This window comes from Hyposmocoma kahamanoa, unplaced genomic scaffold, assembly GCF_003589595.1.
Source record: "Hyposmocoma kahamanoa isolate Upper Pololo Valley unplaced genomic scaffold, ASM358959v1 84, whole genome shotgun sequence".
In the NCBI taxonomy this organism is placed as follows: domain Eukaryota; kingdom Metazoa; phylum Arthropoda; class Insecta; order Lepidoptera; family Cosmopterigidae; genus Hyposmocoma; species Hyposmocoma kahamanoa.
This window is the reverse complement of record NW_020654229.1, coordinates 4,788,474-4,816,090: the sequence shown is the minus strand read 5'-3', so window position 1 is coordinate 4,816,090 and position 27,617 is coordinate 4,788,474. Positions and strand designations below refer to the sequence as shown.

The window sequence follows — 27,617 nt, the reverse complement described above, 5'->3', positions numbered from 1 at the left end:
TCTACACTTAGAATAATAACGCATAGAATGATAGTTTCATATCAAACGAACTGTCACAAGTAAGGCAAAAATCAAATTCATGTAGGCTAGTTTTAGTAGTAGGTTAATTTTCGATTTTAGTGAATATTTATATAAAAATACAAGTTGAAACGCCTTACTTCCTTGTGGAATGTGATGTTAGTATCTATTTTATGTTTGTCTGACGTATTTTTACACTAATTTACCGCACATTTCGTCATTTTTAGCTAAAATTCTTGATCTGTTCGCGGTGCAAGTTGACCTTAGTGTAGGCCCTTTTGGCGCGCATCAATTTGCCTCACTCAGCGTGTGCGGACTAGGTTTCTATGCGTTATTATTCTAAGGGTCTACATTTATTTCTCTCGCGTGTTTGTGTGTAATTTGTGGTTGTATATGTATGTGTCCATGGCACCCGCGATACAAGGTTTTCTTATAATCCAGGTCTTAAAATCTCGTACCTGTTACTTAGCCACTCGACTACTAGAAACCGGCATTGGACTCATTAAGCAACGATTGCATAATAAGGATTTTTAAAGTTATGTTATGTTGAGTGCTGGTGAAATTACAGGCACATGGGACTGGTCAAGTTATGTCTCAGGGTGTCGGGCGCAGTGGCAGTCTTTGCCATTTAAAGCTCTTAGCGGCTGCAACTGTTAGGAACGGGCGTGTCGCTTAACACCAGGTGCACAAGTTGTTTGTCCTGCCAGTTGATATTATATAAAAAAAAGTTTCATATTGTCATGTGAATAAGTAATATTCCTCAAACTTGTTAGTGATGCCCATTAGTTTTGTGATTTACGATAAGGGTAAATTAGTAAATATAGGTCTGTGAGATGAATTCATTTTTGTTATTTTCAGTAGTTAGTAACGGAAATAAGTAAATTGTGACTAAATGTAATTGGTCCTTCGAGCCGGATCATATAGTGGGAACTAGAGCCCTATCGCTTACAAGGGGTATCCAGTTGAATAAAACTAGCGAACTGTATTACACTTATTGTATTAAAGAAAAAGTAGGTACTCGCGCGCACAATTCGTTCCGCCGTCGTTCCGAGTCGCAGTGCCCAAAGCGCGCGCGGCGAGAATCGCGAATTCCGTCATTCGCGTGACCCCCCAACACCCCGCGTACCCCTTGCAGGCCCGGGGGTGGATTTATTTAGCCCGCGTTTGATCGATGGTGCAACCAGTAATTGTAATATTAATGTTTCGGATTTTTTATTAGCAGTAGAGATCCTTGTTAAAGAGTTCGTCCAAGGAAGTAGATACTGCCATCTTACGTAATGTGACAATTAATGCGTTTCGGTCTTGAAGGGTAAGGGACATTCACATGGGACTTGTCAACTTATGTTTCAGGGTGACAGGCGCAGTGGCGGTGTTCCTCAGATCTTTGCGATTTAAAGCTCTGAGTGGCACCGCAACTGTTATGGACAGGCGTGTAGCTTACCAATTGATATTTAAAAAAAATATAAAAACATAGTAGAGTCGAAGCAGCCTTGAACACCGCCGTAAAGTTGCTTACTTATGGATATTCCACAGGATATATTACGGAGAGTGTGCGATAGACTTGCACGATTTAATTCCACCTTCCCCTTTTCATCATTAAGGTACTGGACGTAGGCTGGGTTTCTTTAACACACTGTTTAACATACAAGATTCGGTGGAATCGTTCAACTTCATAATTTATATGGCGAAAGGCTATGGAGTGGAATTCCCTGCCTGCAGACTTGTTCCCTGAACCACACCCCGGACACTCCATACATCGGTCGAAAGTTATTTACCTACTACTACTACGTACAGCAAGGCGCTGTCTGCACACGCGGAAATGTGTGCGTGAAGTGGCAGGGTTACCCATCACTTCTCGCACTATTACGTTACGCGGACGGAACGGCAACATAGCGAAAATTCTAACGCGAATTTGTTATCTATAATTCTATTAATAGAATCTTAATAATTACACATGTTCATTAGGTATTTATATCGATATAATACTATATTTTTCATTAATTTACTAACTAGAATAACATTGATGATTTATTTAAGAAATATATTAAACGCCCTTAAAATGTTATATTTTGGACAGGTACTTTTAAATAAGGTAACCAAGGTATTTGAAATTGCTTGTCCAAGTTTATCATTATAATAATAATAATAACGCTCACACTCAACATAGCCCCGCACTAGGGAGACCCTGTGTCGCGGGTGCTATGGACACACACATAGACAACCACAAATTACACCCAAAATCACGAGAGAAATAAATGTAGGCCATACAAATATTTCTCCCTGCCCGGGAATCGAACCTGGGACCTCTGCGTGGCAGTCAGGCATGGCATGGTAACCGTTCAGCCACGGAGGCAGTTAAAAACTACCTGGTTAATAATTAGATATATCACTACGTAATATTTATCGGCAATACAAATTGAAAATTCGAGAACCCTTGTCTACTAGCTCACGAAGTTAAGGCGTCTCATTATATTGATAGAATAAATCTATATTATGTATTACTCTGCACTAAATAAATGAAGAAAACAATAACTGAATGAGTCTCAGACAAGTTTTTTTTTCGTCTTTCGGAAAACGTAAAAATCCTCTCTTTAGCCCGTTTAGATGATGATAAACAGCTGTGGATACAGCACAATTCACAACCATTATAAATAATAACGTAAAATGATGTTATATATTAACGTACGTATTTCGTAATGAATAAATGAAAACTATATTCAAATAATCAAAGCCGTTAGCGCGAAAACGGCTCGCCGATAGCCTTATTGCCGTTCCGTCAATGTGACCGTCAATGTGCGGGGCGTGGTGCGATATCTAAAGATAGGGAGGGGCGGAGAGTGTTCGTTCTCGTTACTTTTTGTTCTCTGCCTGAACGTTATAATTTGGGCCGTTTCAATGTGAATTTGAATTCATTTGTGGTGATAGGGCCAACATCTGTCGACCTTCATGAAGTAGGACTTTTGGCCGAAGGGTGTCATCAAAATTTTTATTGACCGGTGGGATTCTCAGCTGCTGCACCAGTGGATGTGCTTGCATGCGGACAAGCACATAGGCGGATAGTAGTAGCGGTTGATACCCCTCTGATACAATAAATAGAATTAATAATAATATTCTTAATTTTAATTTATATTTAATGTATTGAATTTTATAATGTTTTATTAAATTTCATATAATTTTTGTGACTCGTGTACTATGCTATGATACTGGCGAAATAAAATATTTTGTGTATGAATTTGAATAAACGGCGTTTCCGAGGATTGTTACCGGACACCCACGTTGCGACACACGTCGCGGTCAGTAAATAAATAAATAGTGTTAGTATTTTATTATAATATTATTATGTATATGTTAAATTAAATAAGGTATGTATTTACGGATCTGTAAAATAAAAAATAATACAAAAAAAGCGAGAGTGAATAGGCATTATTTAGGTGTGCATGTTCCATCAGGTGAGATGGAGGTCAAATGCGCACTTATTGTTTTATATAGATAGTGTTTTTAGTTTACACATAGATTAACAATAATCCTTAGCACCATTATCGGTACTTACCATTTAATCTAAAAAATAAATAAATTATGGATATAAGAATTACCTAACGCATATCTGATATACTTAGGTACTAACTATTAACTAGGACGTCATGAATGTTTAAATCCGCGATAATTATTAATAAAAACGAAGAGATATTCTGTCTGTTTGTTAATATAAGGAGAGTTCACCAGTTAAAAGGTGCTCGGCGAGCAATGGAACGAGATATGCTCGGAGTGTCTATGAAGGACAAGGTAGGTAACGAGGTTACCCGACAGAGAACTAAGGTCGTCCACATAGCTGGTAGAATAAGCAAGCTGAAGTGGCAATGGGCTGGCCATATCTGTCGAAGAACCGATAACCGATGGGGGAAGCGAGTTCTTGAGTAGTAGTCAGAGTAGGACGCCCTCTGGCCAGATAGAGTGACGATTTGCGAAGATCTGGTGGCAGCAGATGGATGCAACGAGCTGAGGATCGGGCGAAATGGCGCGCATTAGGAGAGGCCTATGTCCAGCAGTGGACTACGATAGGCTGTTGATTATTATTATTATTAATATATGTATCAGTGATGGGACAGATGATTGCTATCGCAGACACCATGTGCTCTCTGAAACAAACATTTGCCCACGGTAGCTAACTAGCTGGGATGGTGATGAGAATTATCATTGAGGTACCTATCTGTATGGCTTTTCTTTCGAAATACAGGCCTAAGGTGTTATTAGGATTTCTTTTAATTAAAAGAAAATCATCTGGCAGGGAATTTCAGCATATAAAGCATGTCCTACATGCGAATAAGTTGAAGATTCCACGCCAATGCTGCAGGCCCCGTGTGAAACCACCAACAGTCGAACGAAGACCTGCCATTTTACCTTACGTGAGAGGTGTTACAGACAAGATCGGAAGAGTCCTCAGGCGTGCATCTATCAAGACCTATTTCAAGCCCCTGAGGAAGATTTCTCTCAGTTCCTGAGACCCATGAAATGTAACATCCCCTTACAGGATGCAGGAGTTTACAAGCTTGACTGTGAGTGCGGTCTCTCTTACATTGGACAAACGAAGCGAAGTATTTGTACCTGCGTCAAAGAACATATAGCTGATGTCAAACACCGTCGCGTAAACAAGTCTGCAGTCTGCTAGCATGTCATGGATAAACCTACACATTCAATGAAGTTTGACAAACCCCAGGTCCTTGCAAAAGAAGTCCGTTATCTACCCAGGATACTGCGAGAGGCCATTGAAATTAAAAAAACATCCTAATTTCAACAAAGAAAATGGTTTCTCCGTACCACCAGTTTGGGTTCCAGTATTTCCTCTGATGAAAAATCCCAAACAGACATTCTTATGTCTATTTGGGATTTACTGCTACTGCTTTATTACTGCAGTACTAATTAATATGTTTTAATTTATTCTAATTTCTATTATTAATTAATAATAAATTGAACTTAATAAAAATTCATTCAATAAAATATTTTGTAAAACTTAATGTAGCGTAAATTGGAATGTTTCTTTGTAAAATTAAAATAAGGCATTTAATTAATAACTTTTGTAACTATAGTGAAAAAGTAGGGTGGTTTGCATTAATATTAGACATAATTGGTTGATGACTGTACCACCTCAGTCAATCGTGACTATGGGACCTGTAAACGACCCGAAACGTCGGTTTGTTTAAAAAAACAAATAAACGCGATTTAAATCCGGAAATAGTTTCATTTCTTACGTGTAACAATCGCGAAAACCCAAGAACTAGATATATTAAAGCTCATTTTTAACCAACTTCGAAAAAGGGAGGAGGTTCTTAATTCGCCCTTATGTTTTTTTTTAATATGTACGTTACGTGATAACTGTGTGAACCGATTTTAATGATTATTGTTTTGTTGGAAAGAGGGTACAGGAGCTCTACTGCTACTGAATGTATACATTTCTAGGTTCTTTGTCATCAATTTGTACAATTTTGGTTGAAATGTACTATTGATTTGAAATATAATGTTCCTTTTTTGTCTTTGAATCAGAAACCCGTAAATTTGTACGTTTCTTTAATATTTTTATAATTGGTTCTATCATAAAAACGTGAAAAACCTTTTTCCCCATGCAAAAATTTTACTATCGTAGTCAGGACAACGAAAATTTTCCGCAAATATCAATTAAATAAGAAAAAATATTTCAATTAAAAAATTAAATTTAAATTATTCAATTAAAAAAAAAATTTCGTTGTCCTGACTACAAAAGCAAAGTTTTTGCACAGAAATAAAGTTTTTTCGTGTTTTTATGATAGAACCAATTAGAAAATGATAAACCAGAAACAAAAATCCCGTCACATGGAGAAATATGTATTTGCTCAATAGGTTGCTAATATTAAAATGCATTGCTTTTCCATTGTTTGTCTATGCAAAACGAAACGTAATAAACAAAAGAGCGCTTATTTTGAAAATAAAAAGAAAAGCGAATACGTTACGGCCAGTATTCTTTTTGAATTGGACATACTCAAAAGAGATTACTTGTCATTCACCTCTAGTAACCTTACTAAGTACAAATAAAATCCTATTTTCACAGCCTAATCAACAAGTAAATAAAGTGACTTGTTAACAAAAAGACAAGACAATAACTAGGTATACAATAAATTATATTTCTATTTGCACATTAAATTGAACAAAGCAAACAACCATTTAAGAACAATACCTAATAAGTATCATAAATGCTGTAAAGATTGCAGCGATAATTTTAGAACTTATCTATACACCAAGTAAAATAAATAATAAGTCCAAGTAAATCTGGCAACGTATATAAATATAGATAACGATGTAATTACATTTAGTTGTTTCCAAACACTTGTGACAAAATGGCGACTGCCGAGTTTAAACTGTACGAAAATATATTTATCGAAACAAGTATCCAAGCTTCTGACTACGATGGTGTAATTTTAATTTTATATCCCGAAGAAAGTAACGTGCCAAAACCAAGACTTATTGCAAGTTATATACATAAAATTACAATCGTAGATAAACATGTTGAAAAAACACCAACTGTGTGGAATTGTGATTATGTAACTGGTGGAAGACTTGTAATTTCGCCAACTGGTAAAATCACACCTTACAACGATGTCGGAGTGGTGAAGGAAGCTGCAAGGAAAGGCGTTGAAAGGGCTTTAGACGCTGGTATGAAAAAACCTTTATTAATTGTTCAGAATGCTGTAGATTTTCCTGACGGGCAGTTGGTGTGTATACTCGGTGCTTTAGAAGCATTGTACCAGCCTCTTCAAATGAGAGAACGCAACATTAGCAAGCATTTTTTCAAAATTGGCCTGCACGCTGAAGAGAATGAAAGCGAAAGTTTTGAAAAGGTCGTCCGTAATGCTATTGCTCTTGAAAATTCAAGAATATTGACAAGAGACATTGCTGGCGGTGATCCTGAACGCATGAGTCCAGAAAACATAGTCAGCTATATCAGAAATGCGTTTTCTGGTAATAATTTCGTAACAATCAACGTTATTGATGATGATAAAGTAATTCAAGAAGAATTTCCTCTGCTGGCTGCCGTGTCAAGAGCTGCAAACCAAATTGACAGACATAAGCCTAAAATTGTCGAACTGCTTTACAAACCTTCAGATTTGACACGAGTAACTGAAACAATAATGCTTGTAGGTAAAGGAGTAACATATGATACCGGAGGCGCCAATATTAAGACTGGTGACTTCATGACTGGAATGTCAAGGGATAAAAGCGGTGCTGCAGCCGTAGCTGGATTTGTTAAAGCCTGTTCTTTATTAAAACCAGTTCATCTGAAAGTTGTTGGTGTCCTTTGCCTTTGTAGAAACTCCATAGGTGAAGATTCATATGTGCCTGATGAGCTTATAATCTCTAAAAGTGGTAAATCTGTGAGAGTTACCAACACAGATGCAGAAGGAAGATTTGCTATGGCAGATGCTTTGTTTAAAGTATCAGAAATTGCTAGTAAAGAGTTGAATCCACATATTTACACTATAGCAACTTTGACCGGCCATGCGTATAGATCTTATGGTAACTACACAGCTGCTATGGACAACCATAGTGCAAGAGCAACAAACCATGCTAGCAGGATACAATTCAGTGGATCAAGAGTTGGAGAGGGTGTTGAAGTATCCATAATAAGACCTGAAGACCTCACAGTCAATGAGGGCAAGATCAAAGGAGACGACTTGGTACAAATAGATATGAACACAAAAACGCGTCATCACCAATTAGCAGCTGGATTTTTGATCAAGGTTGCAAATTTAGAAGACAAGAATGTCAAGTATACGCACCTGGATATTGCGGGAGCAGCTGGGATTTTGCCTTTGACTGATCCAACTGCTGTTCCTGTATTGTCGCTGTGTCATGTGCATAAAGTTTTATTGTAATTACTTCTTTACAATGTTTCAAATGAGGATAAAAGGCTTTAAGACCCAAAAGGTAGATTTGCTATAGTTGTTTTCCAAACCAAATTGCTATACAAATGATAAACGAGGTTACCTAGGTAGAGGTTACTTAGGTAACTTTAAGAATGAAAAGCTTAATGTAGGCATATGTTATTTAATCTTCTTTTCTTTATATATTTATGAGCGAATTATCGCTTGTTTCGAGGAGCTCAAAGGTTAGGTGCTTAGGGTTTTGTGTTTTGATGGATTTATATCTTTCTTATATTTTGCGTTATCTTGACTGCAATAGCGAGGCGTGAACATTGTCGTTAGTAAAACCGGAGCAATAAAAAATCACCTGCCTTAAGAAAAAGTGGCGCCTTGGCAACACTTCAACACAACTTATTAACACACAAGGTACCTAGTACACTTCTAGTACACTTCATTTCACTGGTTAACTTAATCAACACTTAAATTTAGCACAAAATGTAATATTTGATAATACATGGAATATATTAGGCAAGCCGATGAAAATCGAGTTATATGGACGCCTCGCCACTGCTTGGCAGAGACCTTAACAGGGTAAACTCTACCTCGTCTCTTGACTTGAGAAATCAGAGACAATAGAATAGAATAGAATAGAAAACATTTATTCCTTAAGTAGACAACACAGTACACATGCATTTTGTAATAATAACAATAAAAATAGTACTAACTACAAATATATAGAAGAGTACAACGCGTGTGTGCTGTGCTGCCAAGGAAACCGTGACCCACTCAGCTTATTGTCGTCTCACTTATGGTGCTACGATGCTGATTTTCAGCGGATCCGGCAACAGAACACACGTGATATTGTTTTGTTTTATTGATATTACAATCTAATATTGTATGTTATTAGGCTTTAATCCAGGATTATTTGTAAAGTGCTCTTGCAGAACTATATTACTAACACTTATACAATAACTTTTCTTTCGTGTCTTTCGTACAAAAATAATAATATTGAAACAGATGTTTGTGAATTAAACTGTGGTCTGTGCGGTAAAAACGAAAGCGATAGCGTAGGGGTCATCGGGCAGGACGCTTGCCCGTTAGAACTTACTATCTTACTACCAAATATATAATTATCTAAAAATTATCAGATAGTACAACAAAACTGCTTCTGTGGCCGAATGGTTTGATTCTCAGGCCGAGAAAAATATTTGTCTGATCTCCATTTATTTCTCTCGTGAATTTGGGTGTCATTTGTGGTTGCCCATGTGTGTCCATGGCACCCGTGACGCATTGTATGCTTAGTGTGGCGCTATATTTATTTTAATAAATATGGTAACGACTATTATGTACTATGGTTTATTACCATGATATACAGTAACAAATCTAGGAAATTTATTATGCTTTCAAAAAAATCACGGAACGAAAGCTATTGATAATGATGTTACTGATATAGTTTTACGAGGTTAGTATTTTACCAAATAACCCTGTCTGTATATTTGTTATATTGGTCATGTTGTACTTGTGCCTGCTCGGTCTTTAGAGGGAGCGATCCTATTTATTTCATTCAAGCAAATGAAGTAATTTGGTGTTTTAATTCCTTAAATACCATTAATTCAGTGGAATCTGGGAGTTGGAAAGGAATAGGAACCGTCCGTTTTTTTAATAAGATCAAGAGCCAAACAAGTCGTGTGCCTGATGGTGAACTACACGCCTGTCCATAACAGTTACAGTGCCACTTCAGATTTTAAAATCAAAATCAAAAAAATCAGGTTATAAATTGCAAATATCTGAGGGACTGCCACTGCGCCCGTCACCCTAAGGGTCGTATTCTAGAACTCTACTCAATGCTCAAGTCTGGATTTGAGTATGGTTTAAAGTCAAGTCAGGATTTGAGTATGGTTTAAAGCACTCGAAATCATACTCAAGTCTCTCCCATTAGGGTCGTATTTCCAGTGCTTGTGTTGCCAGTGCAATCCTGACTTGAGCATTGAATAGAGTTCTAGAATACGACCCTAAGACTTATGTTGACAAGTCCCATGTGCATGTAATTTCAATATTTCGTTTTTTTTCGAGCAAAACGACGGAGCCATAGATACAAAAGTTGAAGTTGAGTTTTTTAATGACACGGAATGAAATGATCCGTATAAATGATTTATTGATTTAAATAGGAATGTTTTATTGTTTTCCCTCTTTGCTATACTTTTTGTGTTATAGATTTTTCATATTTACAATTTTGTTTGTATTAAAAAAAAAATTATGTTACAATTTTATATCAAAATACACACAGATTTGTTGTATTTGACTTTGTTATTTTATATATTACGTTTATTATTATATAAATGTACAACATCACACCTGCACATAGTAAACACGAAACTAGTTTATTAAAATATATTTTGGAGGTTGCTATAATCTTAGTGATTATAAATGTAAATAATGTAGACTGATAATGACTATTGTACGTTCAAGGTTTATTGTGTAATCTTTCTTTGATAAGATTATTTTATGGGCTCATAGCAATTTATTATGTATTAAGTGGATATTTTTTGAGACATTAATAAAGTTTTTAGTAAAATTAAAGATTAGTAGTATAAATAAAACATCCAGTATGTATCCAGAAATAGAGACGCAATGTCATTAATTTGTTTGAAAACTATTCTGCAAAATCATTACGGTGACAGCTGCGCTCCGATTGGCCAGCCCGAATTGACGGGTGTCGTCAATTGTTTCACTTCAAATCGACCAGTTTAACTTGAGCTTTGCTATAATGGACGACAATTGCAAAATTACATATTCAATATTTGATTACCGATCAAATGTGAATCCGTTTGTTTTGTAATTAGATGTTTTGCTGTTTTTCCCACACCATCGAATGGAACAGCCCCCATTGTTAGATATATTATCTATATTACCACAAATACAGAATATTTTTGGAATATACGGAGACGTACACACAGATCACTTGTTGACGCTGTACTATTTCAGTTTTCAATTTGTGGTTTTATTGCAAACGAGTTGATATTCAAAACTGATATATAGCCCATTTGCCCAATGAGTTGCCAGGGATGGATGGCCCTTATTTCGTCTCTATCTATCTGGTTATATACTCGATGAAATAAAACGACACATTGAAAGGCGACGACGTGTGTCAAAGTACACAGTCACTAATTTAAAAAGATATTAAGGGCGCGTTTCCATTATTTAGTAACGTTTTATTTATCGTTGAACGACTGTCGCGTCCCTATCTATTCCCACCAGTACAGTTGTCCAGTTCAGTTTACTGAACTAGCGAGATTCTTTTTCCCATTTGTTCAGTTGACTGAACTGATGAAATGTTGATCTTCATTTGTTTATTTAATATGGGCTTGATACCCTACCAGATCCGTACTACCATTCACCGAACATAACACATTGTGACAGCGGTGACATCTGGGTGAACCTGAACGAAAAAAAAATTAAATATGGGCCATACCCAGCAAAAAAAGCTTGTTTTATTTTCAACTGTGCAAGCAAGATTGGAATTATTTACAGTGTAGAGAGATAGACACACAGCCACTGACAGCATTTCAAAGTTATATATGAAATGGCTTTGATAAAAAAACAAATTGTTGCGACGTATTTGAATCACGCTTGCTGGAAAGATTTTTTAAAAACTTTCTAAACTAATATGGACATACTCATTCACATTCACTCCAACTTCCCATAACAGATAAATACATCCACACGCACTCATACAACACTCCTCACACGAATACACATACAGAGAGACACACTGAGACACACACAAACACATACACGCACACGTACAGATGCCACTAATATATTTTTTATTTCATATTGTATATAAGTTTTTCTTTTAATTGCTATACCTCCTCCTATTACTGTATGTCCCGTTCTAGATCTCAGGGAAAGGGGGAATGGCAGAAAGGCAGTGTTGAGCAAGGCTTACGGAGCTGAGTCAATAAAAAGCTTCGCCATTGCCTTTTGCCTCAGACCTTTTTATAAGATTTTTGTACATTATGTTTTTGTATCGATAATGAGGCAATAAATCTTTTTATTATTATTATTATTATTATTATTGGTGGGAATAAACGACATAAAAAACTTTTTACTAAACCAGGGGCAAAAGCTTGTTTTATTTTCAATTGAAAAAACGAGAAAAATATCTAATTAGTTCAATCAACTGAACTATACTACTGAACTAGTGGGAATACAGGGTCGCGTCTAGCCTGTTCCCATATCACGACTATCTGTTGACTACGTCGTGGATTTTTATTTTATCGTTGAACAACCGTCGTGACAATTTAGCGGTGCGCGTGCAGACAACGATAAATAAAACCAGACAACAATAGTAGCTGCGATTATCTGTTATCACATTTTTATCGTGACATTTTACTTATCGTCAGACGATTGTCGTTCTAGCTCTCTATTGTCTCGACAGTCGTCATATGGGCGCGTTCCCATTATATCGTAATGTTTTATTTATCGTCGGACGACTGTCGTTCTAGCTCTTCCCATTGGCACGACAGTCTGTCGTCGTAACGTTACGACGACAGACTAAAAAAGTCGTGAACGAAAATTAATCGTATTTTACTTAATTTAAATATACAAGCCACGACACTTTAAACTGCACTACTATATGTCGTCACGACATAATGGCGATGCGCCCTTACGATCAAACTAAATCGTATTCTTGGTGTAATAAAGAGATATGTGATCGTACGTTAATAGCATTTTATGCAATCGTTGTATAATTAGGGTTTTTAAAGTCAAGTACCGTGTCAAATACCGTATCTTAGACTAATCTAAGATAGATATGAAACACAAACAATATTTAATGTATATTTTGTAAACAATCCACGACAAGAAACTCAAACTCAAACAAACAAATGCTACGAAACAAAAAAACCAAAGAGATGGAGTAGAAGTGACCGTGATTGGTCAAGTACCGCTTATACTTTAACCAATCAGGACGCAGCACAGCGTTTGAGTAGCGTCATATTTGATATTGTTTTTAAATAATTCTTTTTAGCCAAATGGTTTACACTTTTGTACCTGTTATATAATATTTCGAGATGCTATTTAAGAAATAATTTGAATTTTAATAATTTCAGAAACATAGTGACGCGTTTAAGGAACTTCTGTGTCCTGAACTATAACGAAATTGTTCAGTTTTGTAGCGAGTATCATAGACGCTAAAAAGAGCGCCCTGGTTTATTAAACAATCACATACATACGTTGTTCCGATTTTATAAGTAAGTAGCTAAAGAACTTGTATTAAGGAAATCGGAAACAACGACAGTACCACAAACACCCAGACTCGAGCCAATATAGAAAAGTTAGTTTCTACACTGACCCGACCGGGAATCAAACCCGGGACCTCAGAGATGGCGACACCAAGAAAACCGGTATGCAAACCATTCGATTACAGAGTACAGGAATAGAAAATGTGTTTTTCATAGTAAAAGTCGTGTAACTCAATATTTTAAGAGAAACCTATTTTTTTGCTAAATGGTGGGTATCCCATTTTATATTTTTTTATAATACTAAGTGACTGGACGAACAAGTCGTGTGCTTGGTGGTAAGCGACACGCCTGTCCATAACAGTTGCAGTGCCACTTAGAGCTTTAAATCGCAAAGATCTGAGGGGCACTGCCACTGCGCCCGACACCCTGAGACATAAGTTGACAAGTCCCATGTGCCTGTAATTTCACCAGCACCCTTAACCCTTCAAAGAACGCAATACTGCTGACATTACTGCTTGTCGGCAGAAATAAGTAAGCTGGCAGTAGTTCCGTGGCCGAACTCTTTCACAAGGAGTTCTACTGCTAAACTCTCTTTGCTTTAATATCGATATGCTCGTGACCCTGAACCCGTCTGTGTGATCAATTTCTGTCGTTTATCCATGATATCCTTTAAGGAGAGAATGTTAATTCGTAGTCAATGCGTCTCTCCAAAAAGGAAAGTTTTATAACACTTCGTATGTTTCATATTTCGACTTCAATATAATTCAAAGGTATATTCAATGTTTTAGAACATAGCAGCTACTCTAACATATCTGCCGTTCACTAACTAAAATGTGGCTAAGTGACAAATGATCAAATATCCGTTTTAAATAGCATAAGATAGAGCACAAAATTCTCTTTTTAATACAGTTAAAATTAGTTAACGTTTTCGGAACTTACCCTAACGATCCATAGCTGAAATATCATTAAACAATCTCAATGTTCTAAAACTGGGTTATGGTTTTTTATGATATCCCAAAAAAATATTTAATCTACACACGTATATCATAAACCCTCTATGATGTGTTCAAAAACAGCAAATTACGACCAGCATAAAGATAAACTGTTTTGTTAGAACAAATTTCTTATCTGTGAATATGTTATTATTGCTTCATAGTAACATCGAATTCCATTTTATTATTACATTAAAATTTCGAGCATCTCTGAAAAATGAAACAATTTAATAAACAAATAATAAAAAATAACGCACACACTTAACATAGCCCCGCACTAGGGAAACCCTGTGTCGCGGGTGCCATGGACACACACATAGACCACCACAAATTACACCCAAACTCACGAGAGAAATAATTGTAGGCCATAACTATTTCTCCCGGCCCGGGAATCGAACTTGGGACCTCTGCGTGGCAGTCCGGCATGGTAACCGTTCGGCCACGGAGGCAGTTTTTTTGGCAATTTGATTTGACCTCAATTCTAATATCAGTCGAGATGAAGTTTTATTCGTAATGAAATGTCAATAGCAAACAATTTCGACAATTTCACACGTCACTTGATATCGAACGATATGATACTTAGGGCCGATTCTAGTTTATCTATGAATTAAAAGTAAAAACTACGACTGTGTGCCGCCATTTCGCCAGTAGTAACATGCGGTTCCAGAACACATCACAGAGAGCTTATAATGTGTGTGTAGATAAAGCAGTGTATGTAACTGTACATAGTTAGGCATCAAAACACTCATGTGATGTTTCTCGTGTTTTAAAGCCTTTCATTATGCAACAGTCATCTTCTTCTTTTCTCTCTTCGATTTTGTATTAAACAATGAAAAGTTAAAAACACTGAATGAATATTTGTATTTTTTTTGCAACAAGATAGTTAATTCAAAATTTAATTACAAGGAGATAATTCCACTTTTACAATGAACGTCACAAATATAAAAAAGTGACATGTGATCGTATATCAAAAGTCCTTTTAAAGCATAGTTAGTTGCGTGCAACTACGTGAGCAAAGCCAAGTCAGCTTAGCTGCGTTCGCGGTATGTGCGTTCTTGGTAGTGAGAATCCACTGGATTGCAAGGTGGGTATTGTGTGGAGCCTCATTTTCGTCTAAAAAAGGTTTTTTACATCGAAATGTGTAATAAGTAAGGAATCAAAACGGTCATTCTCGAACTAGTGTTCACTACCTAATTTCCAGGGCAATTTTTATTATTTAAACATTGAAGTATACTCGAATACGTATATTCTTCTGAAATAATAAAACCGAATACCTAATTTCGAACTGTATAACTGAGTAGTTAGGATCCCGCCACAAGTTGAATTTTGATTCATTTGTAGTGAGCATTGACTTACAAATAAATGGACGACGGGTTTAATACAAAAACCACGAAAAAAATGTCCCGAGTCAACCTATTTAAACGTAGTGACATGTAAAGGAATGTGAAAAAGCTAAAACGTTGAATTTAAATTGTAATGTCATCGCAGTACTGTCTAATTTTGCTTGCTTCGCTGTCAGAAGAAACAAACGAAGACTAAAGCGTGAATGACGCTCTGTATACGATTTTAACGTCCTATAAGTTCGGACACTTTTTAGCGCGGACCCGACGTCCGTATAATTGTAAGTCAATGGTGGTAAGAGTACCAATTCAACATCTGTCAACCTTTTTTTTTAATTTATTAAGGCTTTGGCAAAGCCATCAGCCTAAACATGAAGTTTAATTGTTTTTGTAAATGTGGCCGCCACAAAGAGAATAGGCAATTTGAGGCGGCGTGATTGGATTGACTCGGGATTCCTTAGAACGGGTCGATACGGGTATTTTAGTTCGAGATTCGTATAATTTCGCGTTTTAATCTTCGATTAAGGTACAACAGCACTATCCTATTCCACTTTAAACTAGATTTCACAAAATAATTGAAAACCGACACTTTTCCCTCCAAAATGCCCAGAGCGAATCCTCTGTCAACCTTCATGAAGTACGAGTTTTGGCTGAAAGGTGTCATGTGCCAACGTTTTCGAGGCCGGCTACCGGGCACCCACGTTGCGTTACACGTCGCTGTCAATACGTGCAAATAATAATTAATCATTAGTGTTTTGTTATATTATTATGGATGTTGGTCTATATAGGTATGTACTTGTGGGTCTTTGTAACCTGAATACAAATAAATAAAAAATTCTTATTTTGCTTTACAGCGGTAGCAGAGCTGTTTGCGAAAGAATTTAAGATGCCCCTGGAGTTCAGATCGCTGCCGTATGATATCAACAGCGTGATGCACTTTGGTGATAGAGAATACAGCAAAAATGGACACAGGGTTTTCTTATTTAAGGTTTGTATAATATCATAACATCCTGAATAAAGGGTTGATTAAAAGGTGCGATAACATTAGCTGAGACTATCTGAACGACGAGTACCTTCTAAAAACGTATATGGGTACAGAAAGCGGCCTATTCAATTAAAGATTTTAGTAACTGTGGAGTTCCTTGTGAAAAAGTACGTCCAGGGAAGTAATACCTTAATAAATTCTTTTTTCTTATAAAAAGAAAAAAATAAATTTATTTAAAAGTAAGTAAAAGAATGAAAACGATCATGCTCGGACTAGTGTTCACTACGTAATTTCCTGGGCAATTTTTATTATTTAAATATTCAAGTACATATATTATCGTGTAATTATTAAATAATATTGCACGATAAAAAATACTTAAATAATAAAAAATGCCACGAAAATTTGGTAGTAAACTAGTGAACACTATTCCGAGATGACCGAAAAATTAAATTATGAAGCAAAAAATTTTTTTATTATATATACAAACCCACGGCCTTGGCTTGAGAGGTGATAAGTCAAAGGTTAACACGGCTCATATGGACACCTCCAATGAACATTACGACTCATCCGAAGAACAGAGTCCGATGTGCTTTTATAACGAAAAGAAAATACTTATGTTACGAGACTAATTTCGTTATTCAAAGTAAGGTCTATGTAAAGGTGTTTTGAGAATTTATGTATCTTATTTCGTTCGGAAATATAAAATCAAACAACGGTCGGTCTGACATCCACAGCGAAGTAGAACGAACGAAATATACTATGTCCAGAGAACAAGTAGTCTTGCAAATAGATCTTTGTTCTACGGATGAGTCGATTACGACAGTTTCATTTTTGTACTGTTTTTATGTTGTTTTTTGTTTCTTTATTTTTTTTTCCCAAATAAATATGGTTCCTTACAAAAATAATAACAAATAACTAAAACATTAAGTTAGCGTGTGTTCATCGATATGGTTAATATTAAATTTAAAAAAAACTTCGTTTTTTCCTTTAGGATCCAAATACGTCACAGAGACGTGGCAGTTTAACCGCTTTGGACATCCGCAAGATAGAAATCGTTTACGGTCCTGAATGCCGTAAAAGAGAGCGAACAGAGAAAATCGAAATGTGCCAAAATATACCCGACATGAAGAACTTAGCAGAAAATAATCCGTCAGAGTTGAATAACGATATTGTCCCTTTCGGGAGGTTAGTATGCTAGATTACTCTATATTACGAGTTAGGGTGGAAACACAAAACTGCGAATTGCTGCGATGCGATTTCGTGTGGCAAAGCGTCTCACTGCCACGGTTCGGGTGATCATTCTTTAGACGACCGTCAACGGCACTAAACGTATTTCTTAAACTAGGCAGCGACAGCAATCAATAACAGCAGTGCAACACTCTTTATCCGATCCATGTCGCTACCTAGTTTGAAAAATACGTCCAGTACGTTTGACGATCGTCGCAATAATTGTTACTCAAACCTTGGCTGTGAGATGCCTTGCTACAGGAATATCGTATCGCAGCAATGCGCGTCTAAAGCGTGAAATACACTGAAAGCGGGTCGGGCGTGTCCTGTTTTGCGTTCGTCTCGTGCCCGCGCGAGCTGTGTTGTCGTCCATATAAATACATGAAATTACACCCGCCGCGCTCTCGACCCGACTCGCCCCGACACTCGTTTTCAGTGTGTTTCACGCTATAGTGAGCAGACGGGGCACTATTCGGACTCGTGCAGCTATAGAGTAAATTTCTACTCTTGATCCCCTGTATCGCGGGTGCCATGGACACACACATAGGCAATCACAAATTACACCCAAACTCACGAGAGATATAAATGTAGGCCATACAAATATTTCTCCTGACATCGAACTCGGAACCTCTGCGTGGCAGTCCGGCATGGTAACCGTTATGTTGTTCACAACACGATTAACTGTCGTTTACGACGACAGACTGTCAAGGCAATGGAAAGAGCTAACGACAGTCGTCCGACAATAAATAAAAATATGACGACAAATAATCGCAGCCTCAAACATTCTCTCGTCAAACTAAATATAAATAAACTAATAAATAAGTTGTCGTCACAATCTAGTGGGAATAGCTAGACACAACAGCCATTGACCGATAAAATAAACATTCACGATACAGTCACGACAGATAGTCGTGATATTGGAACAGGCTAAACGACTGTCGAGTCGTCCAACGATAAATAAAACGTTACGACAATGGGAACGCGCCCTTAGAGTGGTTACACACGGCGATGCAAACGCGCGTTTCGTATATAAACAAAATTTTCGAATATTATGTTCTGTCTTAACCCGTTCATGGACAGTAAGAAAGTTTGCGTAGTACATCCGATTCGTATTCGATACAATTAATCGATACAAAAAATAGTTACATCGTATGCACTTGAATCTATTTTCATAAAGATTGAATCGTAATGTGTATCCTTAGTAGGTACTAACATCATTGGTTAGACTGTGGTACTGTAGTACCGGCACGCTATGATGGCCGTTTTGACGTTTGTCCGCTCATCAAGTTTCGTATTAATTCACAACTACGTTGAAGGAGCTAATTGACGTGCATTTTTGTCAATAGTGACGTGCAGTAAAATTTATGGATGTTTATTCGGCATTTGGTTTTCAAAATTGGAAATTTTTGAAAATGAAATCGAGTACGATCGTCACTTATGCGATCGCTGGCCAGCACAACTTTTACCTCCGGCAAACTCGCGTCAAAGCTCAATGCAAAACAAAGCAGTTTCGAATTGATGTACCTATTAAGTAAACATTTTTATTTTCCTTTTATTAAAATTTTTTAATCAGCTACCCCTTGCAATACTAGTTTATTCATTTATATAATATAGGGGTTTGTCCTATTAGCTTGTGAGACGAAAATGAGGCACTATGTAACTGAAAATGTATAAATTTAATTTTTTCGACATCTTTCTCTGAACACAAATACGCAACTGAGGAAACCGTAAAGTGAACATGACACGAGCTTGCGTTATAGGCAGTTACATACACAAACTCTACTTAATAATAAATCTAAAAACTTATAGATGCGACTCGCATTTGATTATATTTTTTTCGATAATGAATTGAGATTTGACCTCACTATTTGTAATCTGTCAAAACGGCCATCATACCGTGCTAACACTGTAGTAGTAGTTGACTGCGCTGTATTGTATCGCGGTTAGAAGTCGTCTTGACTGACTGGTCCATGGTCGTGTTTATATGCGATCAAGGACTAACGTGGGTTACGTTATGCCATTAGGCCTTTAGGACTGTTCACGAGTCTCTCGCTTGCGCCGGCCGCTTGCTTTACGTTGCGTGAGTTTGATATCTAGCAAGCTTGATATTTCCACGCAAGCAACAAGGAACGCTTGCGGAGGACAGCACCACTGGCCAATCACAGAGCAGCAGCGTCTATGCGTCCACTACAACCAAAACAAGCGAAAAACGCAAGTCAAAGATTCGAGGACCCGGCTTTACACAGTCACTCTATTGTGAGCCGAGAACATTACACGCATCGGGAGAATTTTGAACTCAACATGTAGGTTTCTTTAAGACGTTTTTTTGCACCGTAAAGCGTGATACGTTTGAATGAAAAAAATGGTAATGATCTACGTCAATACACACGGCACACATACACGTACGTCGACACTGAAGTTATTAGTGGTCGCGTAGCATATACAGAAAAAGTAGTTTTTTTTTAAGTCGATTAAACAGGGTCCATCTAGATAGTATATTAGATTTTATTTCATTGACTTTTAAATTTATTTTCTAATGTAAAATGATTACAAAACCCCCCAGAGCCAAGCGTGATTCCAATCCAGATGCACTTGTCGAGAAGAACGACGAGACAATGCGTAGAAAAAGAGAAATAGGTAATGGAGAGAGGAGTCTAAGGGTAAACCCAGATATAACGCCGCCTCCGTCCCCGACTGTAAGGGCGAATACAGATGTGACGCCGCCACCCTCAGAACATCCACAGAAGAGCTTTGACCAGGAGCTGGAGGATTTGGGTATAAAATCCGATGTTGAACGGATTATCGAAGAGGTAATTTCAATATATCTGTAGCTCTAATGAAAAGGCGTTTAAGTCATAAAACCGAAGTTTACAGGAGTGTACTATCGTCGCCATCATCAACTTGTTTATACTTCCCACTTCTGGGCACAGGTCTCGACTCAGACGAGGGTTTAGGCTATAGTCCGCCATGCTGGCCCAATGCGGGTTGGGGACTTAACACGTTTTACGGAAATGTTAATTTCCATTCCCATTAATTATGGAGATACTATTTTTATTTTGATAATATACAGGTAACTTAAAAAAGACAATAAAAACTTAAATACTAGAAAGTAAAACTAGGATTTTTAAATTATATGAATAAAATTGGGTCCCCGCGGCAAGGTGCCCAAGATGCTGGCAGCGTTCCGTCTTTGTATTGCTATGCTAATGCGTGGGCAAGGTAGCAGCCGGCCCTTGGGTCTCCAAGACAGTCTATATTAAGTTTTTTGGATAAAATTTTGTAAAGATGAAGGGCACTGGGACCCCACTTTCGACTCCAAAGGCTGTAAATAGGTAGTCGGAGCCGAGATCCTGGTACATAACATTAATTATTAGATTTAAAATCTATAATAGCATGAATTTTGAACAACGTACTTTATTGTTGTTTTGATTTCCGTGGGAAATATATAAAGACGTAAAACTATTGATTTGATTTTTAATTCGGGATTTAATCACGTATAAAACATATTTTAATTAACTCGACGTTTCGGACGCATTGCAACGTCCATGGTCTGGAAGGTAATTAATATATGTTTAAAATATGATTTATACGTGATTATTTTGCAAAAATCAAATAATGTGTGCGTATCGTGAAAGTTAAACTTCAAAACAAAGTAAAACTATTTCCTTATTTTTAATACCATTTACTTTATCTCGTTAAGCATTTTAATAAAAGTATAAAGTAAAAAAAGTGTGCTTCTTTTATATAACTAATGATGATTATTTTGCCGGTTATTAATGAACAATACACAATTAACAATTATTATGGTCCTACCGGAAATTGGCTTGGGAAATAATTAGAAGACGGTTCAGGCTACAGTCTATTCAGAGTTTTAAATTCCGAATATCTGAGAGGCCACTGCAGCCATCACACTGTGTCATAAAATTACCATGTCTACCATTGACTTACAAATAAATGGACGACGGGTCTAATACAAAAACCACGAAAAAAATATCCCAAGTCAACCTATTCGAAACTTAAATTGTAATGTCATCGCAGTATCGCGCTGTCAGTCGAACAAATGAAGACTAAAGCGGAGTTTGGCGCTCTGTATACGATTTTAGCGCCTTACAAGTGCGGACACTTTTTAGCGCGGACCCTACGTCCATATAATTGTACGTCAATGATGTCTACTTATACTATTCAAACACCAGAAATAGTGATCAAAGAGACTTAGCCTTTTAAGGCCTATTTAAAAAAACTCGACTAATTTTTAACGCCTCTAGACTAGACTAGTCTTTTACCCCTTTAGGGCTCGTCGTTCTTCTGCACAAATGGTGTTTCCGAAGGTGGTTTCTTGCCGTTGAATATGGCTTTCCAAGAGCTGAAGTAATTCCATAAACATGATTCTATTCATTGTATGTATTGGTATTCTTTTTAATTTTTCCTCTTCAGTTTTAACAAAATAAGTAAAAGTAATGTTATAGTTATCAATACAAAGATCGAATACTCAGAAAAAATTCCTTTGATTCGGCCGGATTCGAAATTTTTTGAGTGTGTTTGTATCAATAATTATAAGAAGCTAGTGGATGGCGTCGAGTCTTAAAGAATTGAGTCTCCCTTGGACAAATTCTTTCAGAAAGAACTCTGCTGCTACTAGAACAGGGACATTACACGTCTTTGAAGAGTGTCTACTGTTTTTAACTTAATTTTATATTTTTCAGGTCTACAAAGTAACTAGAATCGCGTTAGAACACGCAAGAAGTACATATTGCAACAAAACCAAAGCATCTCTTCGAACATACGATGCGAAACCTTCTTTGAAACCTGTCTTTGTTTCGGATATTGTTTGGTCTATAGTTAATTACACTAAGATAACTGTAGACAAAGCTTTATTGAATATGACTCAGTTTTGTGCGGACTCTGACCTATTAGAACAATACCAAAGGGACAGCTGTCCATTTTTCAATAAACATCTATGTCCAAAATCGTATAGATCCACTAAATCTGGCAATGTCAAATATCGTACCCAGCACAGACCTATTATAAAACAATCAACAAAATACCATGTACAAAAAAGTCATATTTTTGATAGCATGTATAGATCTGGGAATGCTACTGAAAACTCAGTAGACCAAGTTTCTGAAGTGAATCAAGTGTTCGTTAATGAATCGATAACTGCTTCTATAAGTGCAGGTGTTTCGTTGTCAGATGCTTCTATAACGGATGCTTCAGCAGCTCCAAGAAGAAAAAGGCATGCTATGGATGCAGTGCAAAGTGCTTCATCGCCAACACCATCGGCTTCTATTGGATCATCACCAGCTGATTCTAAAGTTAGTAGTGGACATGCACCAAAATCGCACTCCAATTCCCACCATTCAAAAAAAGGAACGAAAACTAGACATGCAAACTCAAAACATGGCACCAGAAGTGGAAAGGCACACCGTTTAAGGTCATCTAAGCACGGGCCACGCTCTGGCAACTCATCACGTATCAAACCAAAAACAACATCAAATCCTCTAAAAATTAAACTACCATTGTCTTTTGAGAACGCTTCCGCATACGGTTGGGTTACATGGCAGCCGAGTAACTCATCATCTGAATTGCCAAAAAATGATTCAAAATCGTCAACGGTATCTGGAACAGTGCCTTCTGAACCTCAATTTCGGGCACAGAACACCACTAATTCTCCTAAATCAAATTTACGGATGGGGACTACAATAGTACAGGATAAGAGAGTGTATGAACAGATCAGTCGGGAAAAGAGAGATGTGGAAGCTGCTGAGAATAAGCGACAGAAAACAGAAGAAATCAAAGTGGACGTTCAAGGTGCAAAACCTACTAATGATTCGAGAAGATATTTTCAAAGTCGTAGATTTCGGTAAGATTTGAATTTCAAATAAATAAATATAATTTGACGTCGTAATTGTGACTTTATTTTAGGGATAGAACATTTTGTTCATTGGAATTGTTTTTTTTATTAAAATTTTGTTGTGAATTCTGATGCGTTTGTACAACTTATAGATTAATTCATCCATTGAGGTAAAATGAAAAACCCTTTCATATCAAGAGCTATCACGCTAAGCTAGTACATTCTAAAATACAGGATTTATAACAAACAACTTTATAGAAAACTTAAAAATATTGATACAAAGATTGAACAACATAAAGAAAAAATCTTTCGATCTGACTGGCCAGTCTGTTGGCAACTGAGCTACAAATAAACAAACATCTGCAACAGGCACATAGAAAAATTCGTTTTTTGTTTCTCTCTTTTCTTCTAACTCCCGCCAGTTTGCAAATACCATCTATACTACCTCGCTGTGACTCGGAAATGCCGGAGATCACTATATGTCAAAAAGTTGAAAACTTTATTCAAATTAGACGTCAACAAAGCCAGTGACTTTGACGGAATCCCAGCGATTGTCGTGCGGAGCTGTGTACCCGAGTTGTCTTCGGCGTTGGCTCGCCTGTATCGCCTCTCTATCAGTTCTGGACAAGTCCCGAAAACCGAGAAGCTTGCAAATGTAGTCTGTACCTAAGAATGGTAGTCATGCCGATTCATCTAATATCGACTTATTGTGATCACCTCCATGCTCTGTAAGACTATGGGGCGTGTATTGATCAGCTGTCTCCTTAGATACCTCGAAAATAACGATCTTCTTAGTGATCGACAGTACGGTTTTCGTCGTGGTCGATCTACTGGGGATCTTACGTATGCGACACATTTATGGGGCGAGACTGTGGAAACACGCGGTGAATCGTTTACCGTGTCACTCTATATATCAAAGGTCTTGGATAGACTTTGGCATGATTGCCTGTTCACCAAGTTTCCAGCTTACGGAATTCGTGTTCGTTTTTCCACAAGGATAGGATTTTCTGAAGGCTAGGCCAATTCGTGTAGCTGCAGATGGTTCCTCGTCTGCTCCTCACGGTGTACCTCAGGGATCTGTCCTTTCCATTACTCTATTCTTGCTGCATATCAACGACCTGCTGCTGATGCCCGGTATCTTTGGGTATGCAGACAACAGTACAGTGGTAGAGAGTTATGTGCTAGACGAGACCCGAGACAACAGCGAAGAGATCTGGCGTAAACGAGAGGGGAAGTCAGGATTTGAGTATGGTTTAAAGCACTCGAAATCATACTCAAGTCCCTGCCATTAGGGTCGTAGTTTCAGTGCTTGTGTTTCCAGTGCAATCCTGACTTGAGCATTGATTAGAGTTCTAGAATACGACCCTAAGTCTTTGAAATAGATTAAGTACGTAACAATACAAAATTTTCATTACTTTATCATAGTAAGTGCTACGAGAAAAAAAATGTGATAATTACAATTTTTTTATAACACCAAGTAACGGGATGAACAAGTAGTGCGCATTGGGAAAATCTGAGGGGCACAGCGACCATTTCATTAGCACTTTTGCGCTGCAGAACCGGAACACAGTAATGCTCACATTATTGCTTGGCGGCAGTAATAGGTAGTGACAGTACTTCCCTGGACGAACTCTTTCACAAGAAACTCTACTGATAAAAAAAATGCTGTCTATCATGCATTTAAAAAAAATGTGATTAGGTAGCATTACCATTACCTATATATAGCCATCTATAAGCCCAATCTATACCAAATATCTTGAGGAATAAAACAACGAAACAACTTTAGTAAAAATTCTACAACAAAAAAACTTTAGTAGTATTTTGAAAATGTGATGTGCTATTACACGCATAAGAATTCACTTCAAAAGACAGTGTGGAAAATTCGGATTAAAAGCGTCTTCCCATAAGACCCTTAGATAGAAACATCGAGTATATAACTAGAAATAGAGACGAGATAAGGGCCATTCATTCCTGGTAACTCATCAGCGATACATCACTTATAAATATCAACTCTCGTTTGCACTGAAATATAGCAGCGCCAACAACTGACCTGTGTGTAATTAAATATTGGACATGTAATTTTGCAATTTTCGTCCATTATAGCAAAGCTCAAGTTAACTGGTCGATTTGAAGTGAAACAATTGACGACACCCGTCAATTGTTTCGAACTCGGGCTGGCCAATCGGAGCGCAGTTGTCCCAGTAATGATATGGCAGAATAGTTTTCAAACAAATTAAATGACATTTCGTTTCTATTTCTGGTTATATACTCGATGGATAGAAGCTAGAAGCGCTGTATTAGCGTCACAGTGGTGCTGCAGCAGAGCGACTACTAATTTTCATACAATATTTAGAAGCGCAGTTGTAGCTCCAGTGTCGTGACACGCGCGCACCACTTTCGCAGTCACTCTATCGCGTGTGATCAGGAGCGTACAGGATTGTGCGCGGGAAAGTGCACGATTACCTGTTTGCAATTTTTAAGCTAACGTTCTTTTGCGCGCGTGTAGAGGCTAATAGCGCAGGATAGACCATGTGAAACTGCGCGAGTGATAATCGCAATCACGCGGTCTATTCCCTTTCCTTCCAATGTCTTCACATGCGCGTAATAGATTGTTTGTGTAAGGCCCGCTAATTAGTGAAATGAAAATTAAAACTCGCGCCGTTGCAGCGCTTCTAATTTGAAGGGGCCCTTGCCACCATTCAGAGTTTGAAAATGTATTGCATTTTCGTCAGTGTTGTTGAGTAAAATGTAGTTCCAACAAAAAAAAACTAATATTATTAAAAGTTAGTAAATAATTGGTAATAAAAAGTATGGCAGGAAATAATATTTTGCTAAACACTTGCAAGGCTAATAATTTTCAAACTGTTCGTATTACTGACTCAAAAATATGACCTTGACTTTTCGCCTTATTGTCATAATTGAGATTGACATTTGATTTTAATAATTTGACATGATTACTTAGGTTTTTGCGATTACTGTACATTGGAAATGAAACAATTTTTTCGGATTTAAATGGCGTTAATTTATTTTTTTTTCAAACAAATCAACAACGTTACGGGCACTTTACGGGTCCCATGGTCAGCCGTGACCTTGATAAATATGTTGTCTTTAATTAGTGTTCGGTATTCAAGGTGACCTTGACTTTAAACCCCTACTTGACATTGACCTTCCATAAACTTCAATTGACATTTGTCGAACATTGAGTGCCGTTCTTAAATTACGTGACTCTGCCATAAAGTATGACAATCCAACAATGGTTTCGATATTGGGATAATTGTTAATAGATATTGATTAATTTGAATCATTAGGGAGCAGGATTCCAAATTAGCAAGATATTTATTTTCTTCGATAATTATCATAACAATTATGTGATGATTATCAGCTATCACTTTAATTTTTGAAAAAAAAAATGACAATCAGAATACTAAATACCAGTGTTGGGCAAAATTTAATTATTCTGGGAATTAAAGATTGACAATTAATTAATTGTCAATTGCGAAACAGCAACTAACAATTGATCAATCGTTAATCGCGTATATCTACAATTAACAATTTATCAATTTTCAATCTTTTCAATGTTTTTGATCAACAATTAACAATTAAAACTGACAATTATGATAAATTTATAGGGCATATGGGGGTGAGTTAGGGGGTGGGTTAGGGGTTGGGTTAGGGGTGGGTTAGGGGTGGATTAGGGGTGGGTAGGTGGTGTGTGGGTGGGTTGGATTAGGGGGTGGGTCACTCCTCTCACTCCAAAATTTTTAGCAAAACAATTTGGTTTGCGATTTTTTGAGATAGACATTTGACACGTTTGGATACGATTCTGATACAAACACGTGACACGACATTGCTAGCGGTAGTATTTTGTTGTTCCAATTAATTTTATAAACGTCAAGATAATTATCGAGATACGTTTATTAAGATAAATATTAAATCTTGATAAGTATTAATGATAATTAAGGGTTCGAAATAAAGGTCATTATTTTTATTTCTTTGAAATAATACGAAAAAAAGAAAGAAAAAATAGAAAAAAGAAAAAGGTTTTTCTCAGAAGGCTGTTGTTTGCATT

General features: G+C 37.0%; 2 protein-coding genes across 2 annotated transcripts in view; both read left to right on the top strand.

The window, feature by feature from the left end:
* Window positions 1–27,617, top strand: part of LOC113234574 — a 79,464-nt gene that overhangs the window by 17,480 nt on the left and 34,367 nt on the right. Inside the window, exons 5-8 of the mRNA XM_026469928.1 lie at window positions 16,340–16,473; window positions 17,462–17,655; window positions 20,261–20,507; window positions 22,401–23,557. Coding sequence (XP_026325713.1) covers window positions 16,340–16,473; window positions 17,462–17,655; window positions 20,261–20,507; window positions 22,401–23,557 — 1,732 coding nt within the window. The remainder of the gene's footprint in view (window positions 1–16,339; window positions 16,474–17,461; window positions 17,656–20,260; window positions 20,508–22,400; window positions 23,558–27,617) is intronic.
* Window positions 6,384–9,638, top strand: LOC113234576 (putative aminopeptidase W07G4.4). Its single transcript, XM_026469930.1, has one exon. The coding sequence runs from the start codon at window positions 6,384–6,386 to the stop codon at window positions 7,917–7,919; it is 1,536 nt and encodes a 511-aa protein (XP_026325715.1). The 3' UTR covers window positions 7,920–9,638.

Bases quoted from the DNA above. Each gene is read 5' to 3' on its own strand.
- LOC113234576 (XM_026469930.1), top strand. From the start codon at position 6,384: ATGGCGACTGCCGAGTTTAAACTGTACGAAAATATATTTATCGAAACA.